Source organism: Trachemys scripta, chromosome 4 (genome assembly GCF_013100865.1).
Source record: "Trachemys scripta elegans isolate TJP31775 chromosome 4, CAS_Tse_1.0, whole genome shotgun sequence".
NCBI classification, from domain to species: Eukaryota; Metazoa; Chordata; order Testudines; family Emydidae; genus Trachemys; species Trachemys scripta.
In genome coordinates, this window is record NC_048301.1 from 33,837,818 (window position 1) to 33,853,669 (window position 15,852).

At 40.4% G+C, this 15,852-nt stretch overlaps 1 protein-coding gene across 2 annotated transcripts in view; it reads left to right on the forward strand.

Annotated features, from left to right (window-relative positions):
* The window catches only part of GALC (galactosylceramidase), a 57,670-nt gene that overhangs the window by 1,443 nt on the left and 40,375 nt on the right, over positions 1–15,852 (forward strand). For both annotated transcript variants that reach the window (XM_034769000.1, XM_034769002.1), the window contains exons 2-6: positions 131–199; positions 3,626–3,689; positions 6,788–6,901; positions 9,494–9,633; positions 12,797–12,835. In XM_034769000.1, the coding sequence (XP_034624891.1) occupies positions 131–199; positions 3,626–3,689; positions 6,788–6,901; positions 9,494–9,633; positions 12,797–12,835 (426 nt within the window). The remainder of the gene's footprint in view (positions 1–130; positions 200–3,625; positions 3,690–6,787; positions 6,902–9,493; positions 9,634–12,796; positions 12,836–15,852) is intronic.

Consider the following 15,852-nt stretch of genomic DNA (forward strand, 5'->3'; position numbering starts at 1 on the left):
TTTGACTGTGCTGTTAGTTATATTAGGTGGCTTAGAGCCTTAGATAGGAGGCTCTTTTTATATTATTTTATTTGGATTTAAAATAGTAAAGTAACTGTAAATATGCTCTTTTCCCTTTGTTCTTTTTCAGGCTACCTCTCGACTTCTGGTGAATTACCCAGAGCCTTATCGCTCTCAGATCTTAGATTATCTGTTTATGGTAATAGTTCTATATCAGTAAGACAAATATCTCCAACCTCCTGTAGAGTTTAATGTGTACTCTTATTTTTAATGACAGTTCTCTAAAATGAATCAGATACTTTTAAAAAAGTATAAAACCCCCTTATTTTCTGAAGTATTAGAGGGAGTGCTTAAATAAAATCATGCTGTTAATAATTATAATGATACTTAGGGCCAGATTTGTAAAGGTTCTTAAATACCTAGATGCTTTTGAAAATCCTACTAGGCACCTAAATACCTCTAAAAAATCTGGCCTGTAAGCATTATACAAAGATTAACTAATACTAATTTATTAATTGACCTATAACTGTGATTGCAAACAATACTTTGTTGTCTTTTAGCTGATAAGTAGGGCTTCTGATGTTTGGTTTCTAATTGATAAACACTGACAAAACATTCCCGATATAGAAATATGAAATAGGTGTTTATCCAATAAACTCCAGAAATGGTTTTTTGTCTCTAAGCACTTGTCTACATAGAGAAATAATGCAGACTGTGGGCCTGTGATTTCTAAAGCATGCTAATATGCTGCATGTAAATTGGTACATGTAGAATCTGCTGGTGTGCACTAAAGACTTCCTATTTAACTTTACCATAGTGTGGTCTGAAATAGTCCTATGTGAAAGTGCACTAGGGTACAGTACAAAAATTACTCAGTACAGTATATACAAAGAGAGAGCCCTAAGTATCCTCCCCCTCCCCCCCCGGCCCCCTGGATTTTTGGACGTCTATGTACACCGCAAAAATTGCTAAAAGTAACCATCCCCCCAAAATAAAATGAATAAACCCCAATAAACAGAATTCTTACTGATGATTGATCTAGGAAATCTGTATTCTAATTCTGGCTCTGTTATTGACTGACGTGATTTAACTTTGGGCAAGTCACTTAGGTCCTGATCCTGCAAACACTTAGTATGTGATTGTTTCTTTGCACGTAAATAGTCTTGTTGACTGCAAAGGAACTACTTGTGTGTAAAGTTAAGCATGTTCATTAGTGTTTGCAAGATTAGGTCTTAACCTCAATGAGACCAACTGTCTCTATATGTAAAACAGTAAATACTGGCCCAATTCTGCAGGTTGGTTTGCAATCCTGTCTAAATACAAGATATTATGGTTAAGGCTAAGATTTTTGTCATGGTTATTTTTAGTAAAAGTCACAAACGTGTCACAGGCAATAAACAAAAATTCACAGACGCCGTGACCTATCTGTGACTTTTGCTGCTGCAGCTCCATTTTTTTCCACCACCAACTTGATGGCTGGGAGCTGTGGGGTTCCCACTCCACCCATGGTGGCTGAGAGCTGCAGGGTGACCATATTTCCAAAAGAGACAATGGGACACCCCAGCTGCTCGCCTGAGGCATCCCCCTTGTCCCCGTGTCTCTCTTCCCCCCACCCCCCTTTTGAGGCTGTCGCCCATTACTGGAACCCCAAGGAGGGTCCCCTCAGGAATTTGTCACCTGTGGCTGGAACTTTGCAGGTGGCCCCTTGTTGCTGATGTTGCCTGTGGCTGGAACCCTGCCAGGGCCCCACTGGCTGTCAGCTCCAGACTCCTGCAGACCCTGGGGCTGAAGCTGAGAATGTCAAGGAGGTCTCAGGACCTCCATGACCTAAATGTAGCCTTAATTATGGTTACGAATACAGTAACTTGAACCACTGAGCTATCCCTCACTGTTTGTCCTGTTTGTGTGGTGATAACTTTTCTGGGACCTAAATTTTGAGGCTGAACAATCAACTCTTATTACTCCAAGGTGTGGTAGCTGCCAAGAGTAAACACCCTTGTTAAGTTAAGAGGAAACAACTAATTATACTGAAATGACTAAACAATTTGAGGGTATTTCCTCTTTGATTAGCCTAGATTATGGTTATTACCATCTTGTTATTTCTGTTGGGAGTTTATTTAACTTTGGAAATAGCGATTACTGAGATTCCCTCTTACTGCTATTCTGAAATAGCTAATGATTAAATATTTTGGGATATTGGGCTAGAACTGGAAGGTTTTTTCTTTTTTTTTTTAGTTTAAAGGTGGATAAAGTGAAGGATTGAGGTGGTCATAATTATTGTGGGTAGTAAATCCTGAAGGCAATATTGAATCAGAGTGCAAAAGTATGTATACTTCATGACTTCTGAAAATTACTGTATATTTTAGTTGGCAATTGCAGAGTATCCTTGCTCTCTAGCTTGTTAAGATTGTTCCATTTCAATACAATTAATATCCTAAGGTTTGCCTAGGATGCAAATTTAATTAGTTATGGTTCTGAATTCGTTAGATAATCCAGTAAAACACTTTTATACCAGTAAAGCTGTCCATTTAGAGGTCTGTACCACTTAACTATATCTGCACTGATCTAGTACAGCAGTACCAAAACTGTACAGACGGGCCCTAAGTGCCAGGTAGGAGTAGTAGTTGTGCAATAATAACTTGTGCTGTGCCTTGAGAGGGCAATATGCCACTTTCAAATAGCTGTTCCCTTGGCTTCAGCCCTGTGGAGCATAGTTTCTGTGTTAGAGAGAGAAGTAGCTGTGGAGGTTTTTGATGGGGAGTGGGGAAGAGACATGATGTAGCTGCCTTTGCCTTCTGTGTACTCAGTCATCTGGAAAATGGTCTTTTTTGCCCTTTTTTCACTGAATTTGGGAATGCAGCATATGACCTCTTATATGTAGAAATTACTTTACCCACTACAGAAAATAATCAGTTATGGTTCTGAATTGTTGAGATAAATGAATATAAGCACCTTTATACCAGTAAAACTGTCCATTTAGAAGGGTGTACCACTTTAACTATATCAATGTCTAAACAGGGGTCTCAAACACGCGGGCCGCATGCAGAGTTATTTCCTGTGGCCCACCATAGCTCCCCGGAAAAGGTGTCAGTGATGTGGACCGTGGGCCAATGTACTAGTCCTCATGTGGCCTCCGTGGTAATTTGAGTTTGAGATCCCCAGTCTAAACTGATATAATTACATCAGTACCAACCCTCAAACTTGCAAACTTTTTTAGTTTTTTGAAGGAACATGGTCATTTTGAAATCTAGGCAACTTACAATAGTATTGTCCTACATCAGCCTCTGGACCGCCGTACGCATTTTTTGGCTTTACCTTGACATCTTCCTATTTTGTTAACTTTGCTGTGCTAAAGATCCCAAACAGGGAAACATACTAATAACTACAAGAGAGACCGTGAAACCGACTGGAAACCAATTGCACAAAATAAACAAACTGGAAAAAAGGAATAGATTTTTCCTTCTAATCTTTCACTTGCATTAATCGTAGGTGATTGTAATAATAATGGGTAAAATATTCAGATAGAAATGTGACGAAGTTAATGGTGATGCACTTTTTAGTTGGACATTCTTCTGCTTATAGTGGGAATCTATATTCATTGATATTTTTTTCTCCTTTTTTAAAGCCAAATTTTGGTGCCTCTTTGCATATTCTGAAAGTAGAGATTGGTGGTGATGGACAGTCAACAGGTATGAATTCTTGGGGGACTGGGCTTACTGTTTTTATGCAGATCATTCTTCACTTCAAATGGCGATGCAATAGATGAAATACTACCAGTTTAGTGATAAACATTGTGATTTGTTTCACCTCATTTGAAATAGCAAGACTCTACATGATACACTTGGGACTGCACTGCCATGTCTAAAAATGTTTGCTGCTAGCAGGTTTCTAGTACCATTTCTTGAATTAGTGTGGGAAGGGTCTTTTTTTACAAAAGAACTGTGGTACAGACTGTTACTTAGTATGGGTATGTCTATACTACCCACCAGATCTGCGGGCAGCGATTGATCCAGCGGGGGTCGATTTATCGCATCTAGTTTAGATGCGATAAATTGACTCTCGAGTGCTCTCCCGTCGACTCCTGTACTCCACCGCCATGAGAGGCACAGGCAGAGTTGACGGGAGCAGCAGCAGTCGACTCACCGCAGTGAAGACACCGTGGGGAGTAGGTCTAAGTATATCAACTTCAGCTACGTTATTCATGTAGCTGAAGTTGCGTAGCTTAGATCGATTTCCCTCCCTCTAGTGTAGATCAGGGCTATGGTGTATTCTAGAACAAAATAATATCTGCTCCCAATGGACAGGGAGATCGTGCTAGTGAGATGTATTGTAGGGTTCCAGCCATAATATTGAATAGCTTTAGTGTTTCTCAGGTGTCAGCTCCGCTGTGTGAACTAGATGTAAACCTTACTTAGAACAAGATAGTTCTTTGTTCTGCTTCCTTATTTGGATGTCACACTTGCCTAAGAAAATCAGTTTCTGTGACATAAAGATGAGTGGTGTGTTAATTGGGTTTGATTGATATGAGTATTGTCTGTCTTAATGCTCCATTTTCATACTTTTTGACAGCTCTGGCGAGGTGTGCAAATGCGACTATTACTGACTAGATTCTGGGCATTAAACGTTAATACTCTGGTACCTACAGTCCTGGATGTCTAAAAGTCCACTTTTTTGACAGGAATTAATTGATGTTCAACAGAGATTGTCAGTCAGTACGTTGCTGGCAGAAAAAGTGGACTCGTGCGTGTCCACAGAGAGAGAGAGATATCTATCTATCTATCTATCTCTTCTTGAAAATACTGTACTAACATTATTTAGTCCTGGTAAGTAGTGTCTTGGTTTTCAGATGAGGAAACTGAGGTACAGAGATGAAGGGACTTGCCCTTGGCCTTGGTCTGTGACAGAGCCAGGACTGGAACTCAAGAGTTCTTGGCTCACAGTCTTGTATGTGCTTGCATACTCAGTCTATGTCTAACACACACATCACTGTAGTTTCTGGCCATTCTCTAAAAAATGAGATTTGCTATTATCCCTCTAATGGGGAGAACTATCCTCCCCTATTACTGCCACAATTTTAAAGTGTTCAAATCCTAATGGTTTGCCGATTATCTGACTTGCATTGTTCAGTGATGGTCAGTGTGTAACTGCACAAAACTTGAGTTTATCTTTTGCTAAAACAATTGAATATTATATGGTGAGTCCCAGAACTACTTCCAGCAGTAGAGAAACCCCTCAGTAATACTAGTCCAAATCTTATATGAAAGGGAAACTTTTCATTATTATGATATAGTGTAGTTTTAACTGAACTCTTGGTTTCATAACAAGTTTCCTCCCCATGTGTTTGTTTCTCTTGCCCCCAAGAAGTAAACATGCAGTAATCTGTGCCACACTGCCTGTTGTTTCTCAGCTCAGAGTCCTTCCATGATGGTGAAAATATTTTTTTGTTCTCCTCCTGTTACTATTGTGATAATGTTCATGCTGTGATTCCTTGGCCCAAAATAATATTGAAGATAGACTTAGCATCACAGTAATTGGGGATATAAAAAATCGACTAGATCATCAATCAATCCTTCTGCAAGGATAGGGCATAGTCCCTTTGACAGAAAACATATTCATGTTAAACTGATACTGTACTTGATCATGGTCAACAGACATAGGCTATGTTTACACTTATGCGGCATGTAGAATACAGACGCTGCACGTCACTAGCAGTGTGGATAGTGAACTGTGGCTTTGTAGAGTGTTGCATTACACAATTGAACCCCCAGGGTATATAGTCTACACAGTCAGCTCTGCTTCCCTTATCAACACTACTATTTTCAGCAGTTTAGTGTCTTGCTGCCTCCCCGCTACCTGAGTCTTTCCCTGTCACAGTTAGTCTCCAGCAAGGGAAAATTGTGGGGAAAAGATAATGGCAGCTTTCCCCGCCCTCTTCCTCTCTCCCCCCCCCCCCCCCCGGAGCATTTCCTCACTGCAGTGAAAGGTTCTGGCAGTGGTTAGCCAAAGTCTTTTCCTGCTGCTGGAGTCTTTTGCCATGTGTAGCTACACGCCGCAGTGACAAGTGTGGATGCAGCCTGCCTTTCAGTGCGGTGTGTAGCTACGTGTGTAGTGCCTATACTCTACATCAGTGGTTCTCAAACTAGGGCCGCCGCTTGTTCAGGGAAAGCCCCTCGTGGGCCGGGCCGGTTTGTTTACCTGCCGCATCGCGGTTTGGCCGATCGCGGCCAATGGGGACTGCAGGAAGCGGCGCGGGCCGAGAGAGTTTGGGAACCACTGCTCTACATGCCACTGTACGTATAGCCACAGCCTAACATCTGCACTGCAATCAAAGGTGTAATTGCAACATGTGCAGACGACTTGACTAGCTTTAATTTAGCTAGCATAAGTACCAATAGCAGTGCAGCTGCTGCAGCGTGGGCTGTAGAAGCCCACCCAGGACTCTGGGTACTTACTTAGGCAGCTAGCCCATGGTGCCTGTGGCTTCACTGCTATCGGTACGCGCACTAAATAGATTAAAGCTAGCTGGCATATGTCTACGTGTGCTGCACTCACACCTCTGCTTGCAGAGGTGATGTACTCTAAGAGGGAGGGATGGCTAGTCATTCATGTTGGCTTCCATTGTTCACTTTGCTTTCAAATTTACTTCAAAGAATGCATGAACTGTGCTTGCGGTAATTGCCTAGATATTATGGTGATGAGCAATGTTAAAAAAACCCCTAAGATATATAGGAATTTGTCATGACACAGAAAACAATTTAGTGAAATATCTTTGTTGTTTCCTCTGTAGATGGTACTGAACCCTCCCACATGCACTACGAAAACGATGAGAATTATTTCCGGGGCTATGAGTGGTGGCTAATGAAAGAAGCTAAAAAGAGGAACCCCAACATTAAATTGATTGGTAAGGGCTTGTGTTTTCTCAATGTTCTGTCTTCTGGCTTTCAAACACGATTTCATACCTGGCTCATTCTTAATTGGCTCCTTAGCGTTAATGAAACAAAGTATTCTTTGTCACATTAGCCAGTGTACAGTCAGAGTTCCTCCAATTTGTCTTACCTCTCCTTTTAAAGAATATTATTGTGTGAATTTTGTAAGGTTTTATTGTGACAACGCGTTGTGTTTGGTGTGTGTGTGGTTTTTTTTTTTTTTCCCTCTTCTCCCCAGTGCTGGGTGATATTTATGTTTGGCCTAAATCACTAAACTAAAACAGTCAGTATGAGAGTGTCACACTGTGAGATCCAAAGGCTAGAGACAATACATTCAAGACTAAGAATTCCCCACATTATGCATGCTCATTCTTCCTTTTTCCCAGATACCCTTTTTAGGAGCAATCTTTTCTAATCCTACACACAATAAACTAACTTTTCATATCTTCCAGGACTCTATTTATTTCCTTCAGACTTCTATCAAATGCTTTCAAAAACTAGCTCAAGCAAATGTGCTTTGACTTCTGATTTTTCACCTCAAATGGGTAGACAAGTTCTGTGAGGCCTTTACTGTTCTGTTCAATTTAAGTCAGAGCCCAGTGTCTCCAGCTGTGGAATCTATCTGTTGCCACTGAAATGTGTTCCAAACTAGAAGTTGTCATTTAAACTAAAAAATGGTTTCTGTTCTTTTATGGCTGCAAAGAAAATGTTCCAAACCTGAACTGAACATGAACCAATGCAGTGATTTGGAGTCGGTGTCTGAGTTACCAAGCTCATGTGTAATTCCATAATTCCAAACCCACCTCCCATGTTCCAAATGACTAGAATTCCTTACCGTGTTGCCAAAACCTCCGGCTTCCCCTCTGACATATCTTTAATCCAGTTATAAGATGTTAATTCTTAGTCAGTCTATGGCAATTTGAATATGAGAGACTTAGAGGCAGAGTAAATTAAATTGAATTTAATATCAAAATAATGAAAAACCCTATATTTGTATATAAAAATGAATAATATAATTCAGTAAAAAGCTTCATTGACAAATTTACTGCAGGTTGCTGTGGACTTTCTAATCTACTTAATCAAAGCGCCTATTACAGAATCTTCCTGGAGAGCTGATAGGTCCACCTTGCCACTGCGCCACTATTATGCTCACACCAAAGTTGCCCCTAAAAAGTACAGGAGTAGCTGGAAGAGGAGCTCTCTTTCTCCTCACCAAGGTCCTGTGGCCTCAGGGTCGGCAGAGCTGCCCCCATCACTCGTTGTGGCAGAGCTGTCCCCCCTCCCTCGTTGTAACGAATCCCTAGCTATACCAAACAAATGGCTTGGATCCCCAGGGGTTCATTATAGTGAGAGTGTACTGTAATTTATGTCTCCACTATTTATTTATTCAGTTTATACAGTTTGCCTGTTTGATAAACTCAGTATGAACATTCGTATTGCAATATAAGTATTGCTGAAATAAGATTGCATACACATACACCTAGGAAAATCTCTCTAAGCACAGGTTTACAGCAAGTCTATTGTCTTTAAGTGTTAACATATTTGCTATTTGAATCTTCTTAATGACTGAAATCATTTTGAGTTCTTGGAAACCAATCTCTATGCTATCTCCCTTCTATTTGATCACTGGTTTACTGTCACACCTGTTCTGATACCTTGCTCTCATGCATTTCTTCACCTGCGTAATGACCACACTGCCTTCTCTGCCCCCTGAACCATTTGCATTGTCTTAGAGTTCTGACTGGAAGAGTTGCCTATGTCATGAATTATGCTGTTTTGTAGTTTAGTGTTGCTTAATAGTTTATAGTCAGGAATATTTGGAGAGAACCATCTTTATATATAAAGAATGAGTGAATGATGGAGCTCTTCCTCCCATAGGGAAATTTAACGGTGCATTACTGCAAGGGGCATGAACTAGATTACTGTGGGAGTACCTAGAGTCTACAGACGAAGATCAGAAATCTGTTGTGTTGTATAAACATAGAGTAAAAGACAGTCCCTGTCCTGAAAAGCCCACAGAAACTTTGGAAGCAGAATTTAAATTTTTTTTTTTATATAATCATTAAAAAGAAAACAGACCAGTTATGGTACAAGAATTAAAATAGGACCAAATCCTTGCCTTACTTGAGAGATTAGTCCCATTCACTGCAGTGGGCTAAAAGCCTATGGTGAGCAGGATCAGACTCTTGTGTTGAAGTACAACAAAATGTATTGCTTGATCCTGCAGTTCAAGAATAGTGGGTTTAATTATTATTATTTTTATTTTACTAGATGTAACTCATCATTTGAGCCAGTCAAGCATGATATGTTGGGTAGATGATTGTCATTGCCTAAAGATAGATTCTTAGGTGGAAAGATTTCACTAAGGATGTACAGCTTGTGCTAGATTCTCAGCTAGTGTAAATGAAGCATAATTTCATTGAAGTCAATGGAACTACACTGATTTGTAGTGAGGATCTTTCCTTGCATCTTTCAGTTAATATAGGTGGTGGCTTGCTCTTGTTTCTTACTGATGTATGCAGTGCGCCTAATTAACTATCCTTCTCTTTTGATTTTTCTCTTTGTAGGGTTACCTTGGGCATTTCCTGGATGGATAGGGAGGGGTCAGAACTGGCCCTATAATCATCCGGATGTCACTGTTTACTATATTGTTTCCTGGATTCTAGGTGCCAAGCAGTATCACAATTTGGACATTGATTATATTGGGGTCAGTAAAGTACACATCTCAAATTTCTGTTTGTTTGTTTGTCTGTTTCATAATTGTTCTTTGTTGGTCCCTGATTTTGATTCTCCACTCCCATCTCCCAATCACTCTGTGGGAGCCAGTTAACAAATCATTCCATATCCAGAGCCTTATGTTTGCCTCTGGTTTCTGGTGGAGCAGGCAGAAGTCACATGGGCTGGCTTTGTTGTGCTATTCTTAGGCCTTGGCTACACTTGGGACTTCACAGCGCTGCCGAGGCAGCGCTGTGAAGCGCAAGTGTAGTCGTGCCGCCAGTGCTGCGAGAGAGCTCTTGCAGTGCTGTATGTACTCCACCTCTCCGAGGGGAATAGCTTGCAGCACTGTGAGCGAGCGTGCAGCGCTGCAGGCGCTGATTACACTGGCGCTTTATAGCGCTGCACTCGCTGCGTTCGGGGGGGTGTTTTTTCACACCCCTGAGCGCAGCAAGTTGCAGCGCTGTACACCGCCAGTGTAGCCAAGGCCTTAGTGGATGCAATGCTGATTTTCAGTATTTGAGGGTTCTGTACTCTAAACTGTATAAAATGAATGGCTGACTTTGTCTTGTGCAGTTTGAAGTTCATAGATAGTAACTCAAAATGTATTAAGTGAAGTTTGAGAACTTCCCAAACCTAGGTTATATGACCTATGTCAGGGACCGGCAACCTTTAGCATGCGGCTTACCCTGGGGAGCCCTGTGCCAAAGGTTGCCGATCCCTGACCTATATAATGCAGTAAAAAGCAACAGAGGGTCCTGTGGCACCTTTAAGACTAACAGAAGTATTGGGAGCATAAGCTTTCGTGGGCAAGAACATGCTCCCAATACTTCTGTTAGTCTTAAAGGTGCCACAGGACCCTCTGTTGCTTTTTACAGATTCAGACTAACATGGCTACCCCTCTGATACTATGTAATGCAGTGATATGCTGACAATATTTTGCAAAGGAGCAACAACATACAAGTTCCCCCTTAGCTTGTGATAAACTACGTGATCCTGAGGTGCATGTGTCTGTAAGCAAGTAGAGGGACTGTGCTGTTTATTTTCTTATTTAAACGGATTCTTTCTTATAGCTAGAATGAAAGAAAGTGGCAGATCACCTGAGATCTGGGGACTTTGCCTCTGATTTCAGTGGAATTTCACCCACATGTTACAGGACTGAACTTGGTTCACTGACTATTTTGAAGCTGTAGCACTGTGCTCAATTTGTTAAATATGAAGGGGTGGAAACCTAGTTTGGAATTCTGAAACTGCAGTCCATGGACCCCAGAGTTCACACACACCTTTCAGCAGCACAGAGACAGTGTTATCTGATTTGTTTGCCTCAGCTGGAGGCTATTTCCACTCCTGGATATTGTTAAGTCCTTTCTGCCTGGGTAGATTTTTATATCCCCCATGGTCAGTAAATGAGGATGATATTTCTGAAGGGCAGTTTTATTTCTGTTTTGCCTTTGGAATATTCACTTCCCTGCGAATAGCATGGAGCTCTTGGTGTCTAAATTTCTCATAATTATTTGAGTTATGCTGTGTTTGGCTTCAGCATTATATTATACAGTAAACAATGGCCTTATAAAGTTGATGGAAATATTTCTAAGTGGAAGCTTCATTTCGGTAGACTATATGCTCTTGGTGATATTTTGTTTGGTAGAACCCTTTGGTTATGGTGTCTTAAAAATGGGGAAATAGCGAAGACTGTATTGAGCAAGAGAAACTCATTGCCAGTTAGCTGTTTTAACGGTTTCATAGCCACCTCTTCTTGCAGCAGATGTGGTACAGATTAGATACCATCAATTGTTTTCTTAATATATGAGGAACTTCAGAAGCCTTTTCAATGCATGTGTTTTGATTCATAGATTCATAGATTATAGGACTGGAAGGGACCTCGAGAGGTCATCGAGTCCAGTCCCCTGCCCGCATGGCAGGACCAAATACTGTCTAGACCATCCCTGATAGACATTTATCTAACCTACTCTTAAATATCTCCAGAGACGGAGATTCCACAACCTCCCTAGGCAATTTGTTCCAGTGTTTAACCACCCTGACAGTTAGGAACTTTTTCCTAATGTCCAACCTAGACCTCCCTTGCTGCAGTTTAAACCCATTGTTCCTGGTTCTATCCTTAGAGGCTAAGGTGAACAAGTTCTCTCCCTCCTCCTCATGACACCCTTTTAGATACCTGAAAACTGCTATCATGTCCCCTCTCAGTCTTCTCTTTTCCAAACTAAACAAACCCAGTTCTTTCAGCCTTCCTTCATAGGTCATGTTCTCAAGACCTTTAATCATTCTTGTTGCTCTTCTTTGGACCCTTTCCAATTTCTCGACATCTTTTTTAAAATGCGGTGCCCAGAACTGGACACAATACTCCAGCTGAGGCCTAACCAGAGCAGAGTAGAGCGGAAGAATGACTTCTCGTGTCTTGCTCACAACACACCTGTTAATGCATCCCAGAATCATGTTTGCTTTTTTTGCAACAGCATCACACTGTTGACTCATATTTAGCTTGTGGTCCACTATAACCCCTAGATCCCTTTCTGCCGTACTCCTTCCTAGACAGTCTTTTCCCATTCTGTATGTGTGAAATTGATTTTTCCTTCCTAAGTGGAGCACTTTGCATTTGTCTTTATTAAACTTCATCCTGTTTAACACAGACCATTTCTCCAATTTGTCCAGATCATTTTGAATTATGACCCTGTCCTCCAAAGTAGTTGCAATCCCTCCCAGTTTGGTATCATCCGCAAACTTAATAAGCGTACTTTCTATGCCAATATCTAAGTCGTTGATGAAGATATCGTTGATGGGACTTGTGAAATCAGTCCAGTAACGTTAGAATGTGCAAGTTCAAATCTGCAGTCATAGGCTTGTGTAAATGTAGAAACCTACTAATAGGCAAGTTATTCCTTTTCAGAAGGAAGATAGGTAGTTATGTCTAGGGGCCTTTGAACTTTATTTAAAGCTGCCACCTTTAGAGCCAATAACAAAAGCAAGTGGAGTTGCTCTCTCCTTACACAAGAATCTGAAGCCACAGAATTCAGTTACAATAGTGGCTGTATAATTTTACAGATTAAAACTTTCCTTTTTTGTATTGATGTGATTAATTTTACTCTTTAGACTAATATGTTTATTTTTGAAATTGCTTTTTATGTTCTGTTCTATAGATATGGAATGAAAGGTCATTTAATCGCAAATATATCAAGGTATGTAATGATTTTATCTCTTTCCCATATTAATTGTATGTACAGTGCTACTATATTTTATCAGTATGTGTAAATGACTTTTGAAACTTAGAAATAAAGTGTTTTGGCAGTTGTATGTAGGTTGATCAGCTCTTCTGAATTTGACTGAGTTAGGGTTCAATTCTGCAAGTAGAGCCCTGCGCGGGACTATTTTTTTTAATCCCCCTCCTGTCCCGCCCTGCAATACCCACTCCCACCTGCTCCTGCATTGTTTCTTGTTTATCCTGTTCCCATTTGCAAAAACCTTATATCCCACAAATCCTGCAAGAGACAGATTTCCCCATGTTACACTAAAAAATCCCCCCAAAACCCCACAGTTGGTTTTATATATAAATGGAATTCGGACACAATTTTCACCACTAAAAGAATAAAACAAATCTTGCTTAAACCATGTAAAAAATACTTACTCTTCTGTTAGAAAGAGAGTTGATGTTTATTATATCTCTCACTTACATTTAAGTATTAAAACCTTTATTTAAAAAATATGGCTTTACATTGCTGAAATTCTATTTATGACAAACTGACAAGAGATTTAGTGTGTTTTCTGAAAATTACTGCAGTCTGTTTCCCCTCACCCCCCAATCCCACCTGCAACAAAGTACATTTTTTCTGCTCCCACTATTATGGCAGTGGGTCCTGCGGGATCCCAGTCCTGCTGCAGGGCTCTGCCTGCAAATACACTGCCCACTGAACTCCCATTGTCGCCCATAGTGGTTCCAGGCGTGAAGTGCCTTCAGGGTCAGATCCCTCTCTTCAAATTTAAGTGGCTGAAATAAAATTGCTTTGAAGTCAGGATAGTATCACCTTAAATTGTGGATGGTAATGCTCTCATGTGAGGAAGTTACATATGGAACTCTCATCCCTAATGGAAACTCCAGTAGACACCATTAGGATCCTTCAGGGTGGTCACTTTTGATTTCTGCTGGCTGCTACTGAAGGGCCTGTAGCCCAGTAGACATGTTGCATTGTTCCAAAACCTAGTTGCCAACTGGAACCAGTTGAAAATCTACAGAAATTCCACTGGGAATGATAACATCATCCTTTATCTTATCACCACAGAACTCGTACAAGGTTTTCATTATGGTACCAATTATAAGTTCTTAATGAAATGCAGAGTATATGTTTAATTCTATTTGTCATGGTTGAACTGGAAGTTTTCTCACAAATACCCATGGTACCTTATCAGGGGAACTACATGCCACTTCCAAAGCTAAATTCTGCAAGAGGCCAAACTTCTTCAACACCCATTTAAAATAAAGGGAAGTTAAAGTAGCTCAGCCCTTCACATGACAAGGCCCTGATGGTGACTCAAAACCAAAAATACTTACCGTTGACAGAAGATGTGTAGTAGGGCATGTAACATTAAAGTGGAATTTTATTAAGGCAGGTAAACGGTTTCTACCTTAAATTCAATTCTCTTTTGTTGCATTTTAATCTTTAGGAAATAAAATTTATTTTTCTCTTAAATTTAATACTGGATTGTATTATCTATGGACTGACATTGAATTTTCCATAGAAGTGAACAAGGATTGGATCCCAGACTAGATTACTCTATTAATTATAGAACTGCTATAGAACTTTGTTTGCCATAGAGTTTATAGTTTTTTCTACACATGATTATATTAGAACTGAGTCAAGCCAATAGTTCTAATGTAATTATTGGTAAATCTTAATATTGTTGGGTTTCATTCACTACATTGGGCCTGAACAATTGGATAGATAATTTATTATAGAAACTGTGGGGGATTTTTTAATGTTATTTTTTGACTTCCATATGTCTTAAGAAATTTGCCTGTGTTCATAAAGTTAACACTTATTTCTGTGTTCTTCATGTTCACTTTCTTCTGTTATACAGAAAACATTCCCTTTTTCCCATTCCACCTTTGCTTGCCATACAATTTTAAATCCAAGCAAAGCTAACTTGGCACTTAAGCAATAAAGGCCTCTATACAGCAGTACAGACTTGCAGTCATTGAGGCAGTTTTCTGAGAAAAGCTTTGTGGCCGATTGAATTGTTTGATTTTTAACTTGGCCCAACTACATGTGAGTTCTTCTGAAACTAGATTTTGTTTATCCCATACGCCTATTATTAGAAAAATGCTGTTGGTTTAATCTGAAACCACAGAGTATTTTAGTTAACTAAGTCTAAACCTGGCCCCACTAATAGGATAGATCACTTTAGTCAACATCTCTCTCCTTAAGAAGGAAACCATCTGCTCTTTGCTCAGGAGCTGGGGTTGGCTTAAATAGAGCACTGCTCGCTCTTGAAAACAAAGGGCACGATCCTGCAAAGTGATGAGTGCCATTCACTGCCATTTAATTTAATAGGAGTTGAGGATACTGAACACCTGTTGGGATTAAGTCTTTTGGAACAGTGTCATCCATTGAGGAGGAAGAGGATTTTTTACTGTACCATATACTAGCCTTACATTTGCAGCTCCTTATTGGTTAGTGGATAGGTTCTGGTTGGGTAAAGCTTTCCTTAAACAAATGTGTCTTGTCCCTATATGCTGGATTTTGCCTGATCTGCCGGGAGAGGAGAGGATTTTGTGTCTACTTCCAAGTGGGTATTTAACTCTTATGAAGAGGACATAATCCTACCATGTGCCAGAATAAACTAATACAGCTGCAGTTTAGTTCTGTCACTGTTTCAGTAGCTTGGCTTCCTAGACCCTCCAAGTTTTGGACAAGATTCTGCCAGCCTTGCTCACCTTGAATTGTACCTGACTCAAAATAGTCCTATTAAAGTCCTAAAAGTAAATAAGCTTGGCAGAATCTGTCCCCATGATATGCAGTTGGTATTATCCCTTAAACCAGTGGTCCTCAACCTGTTTATCATTGTGGGCTGCTGGTTGAGAACAATGGCATCCCCCACCCTGAAACTGCCCACAGTCCCCTATGCCCAGCGCCCCTGTCCAGAGCAGGGCCAGGAGTGTAGCCCTGAGCGTGGACCGAACAGCCGGACCCCACTGCCACAA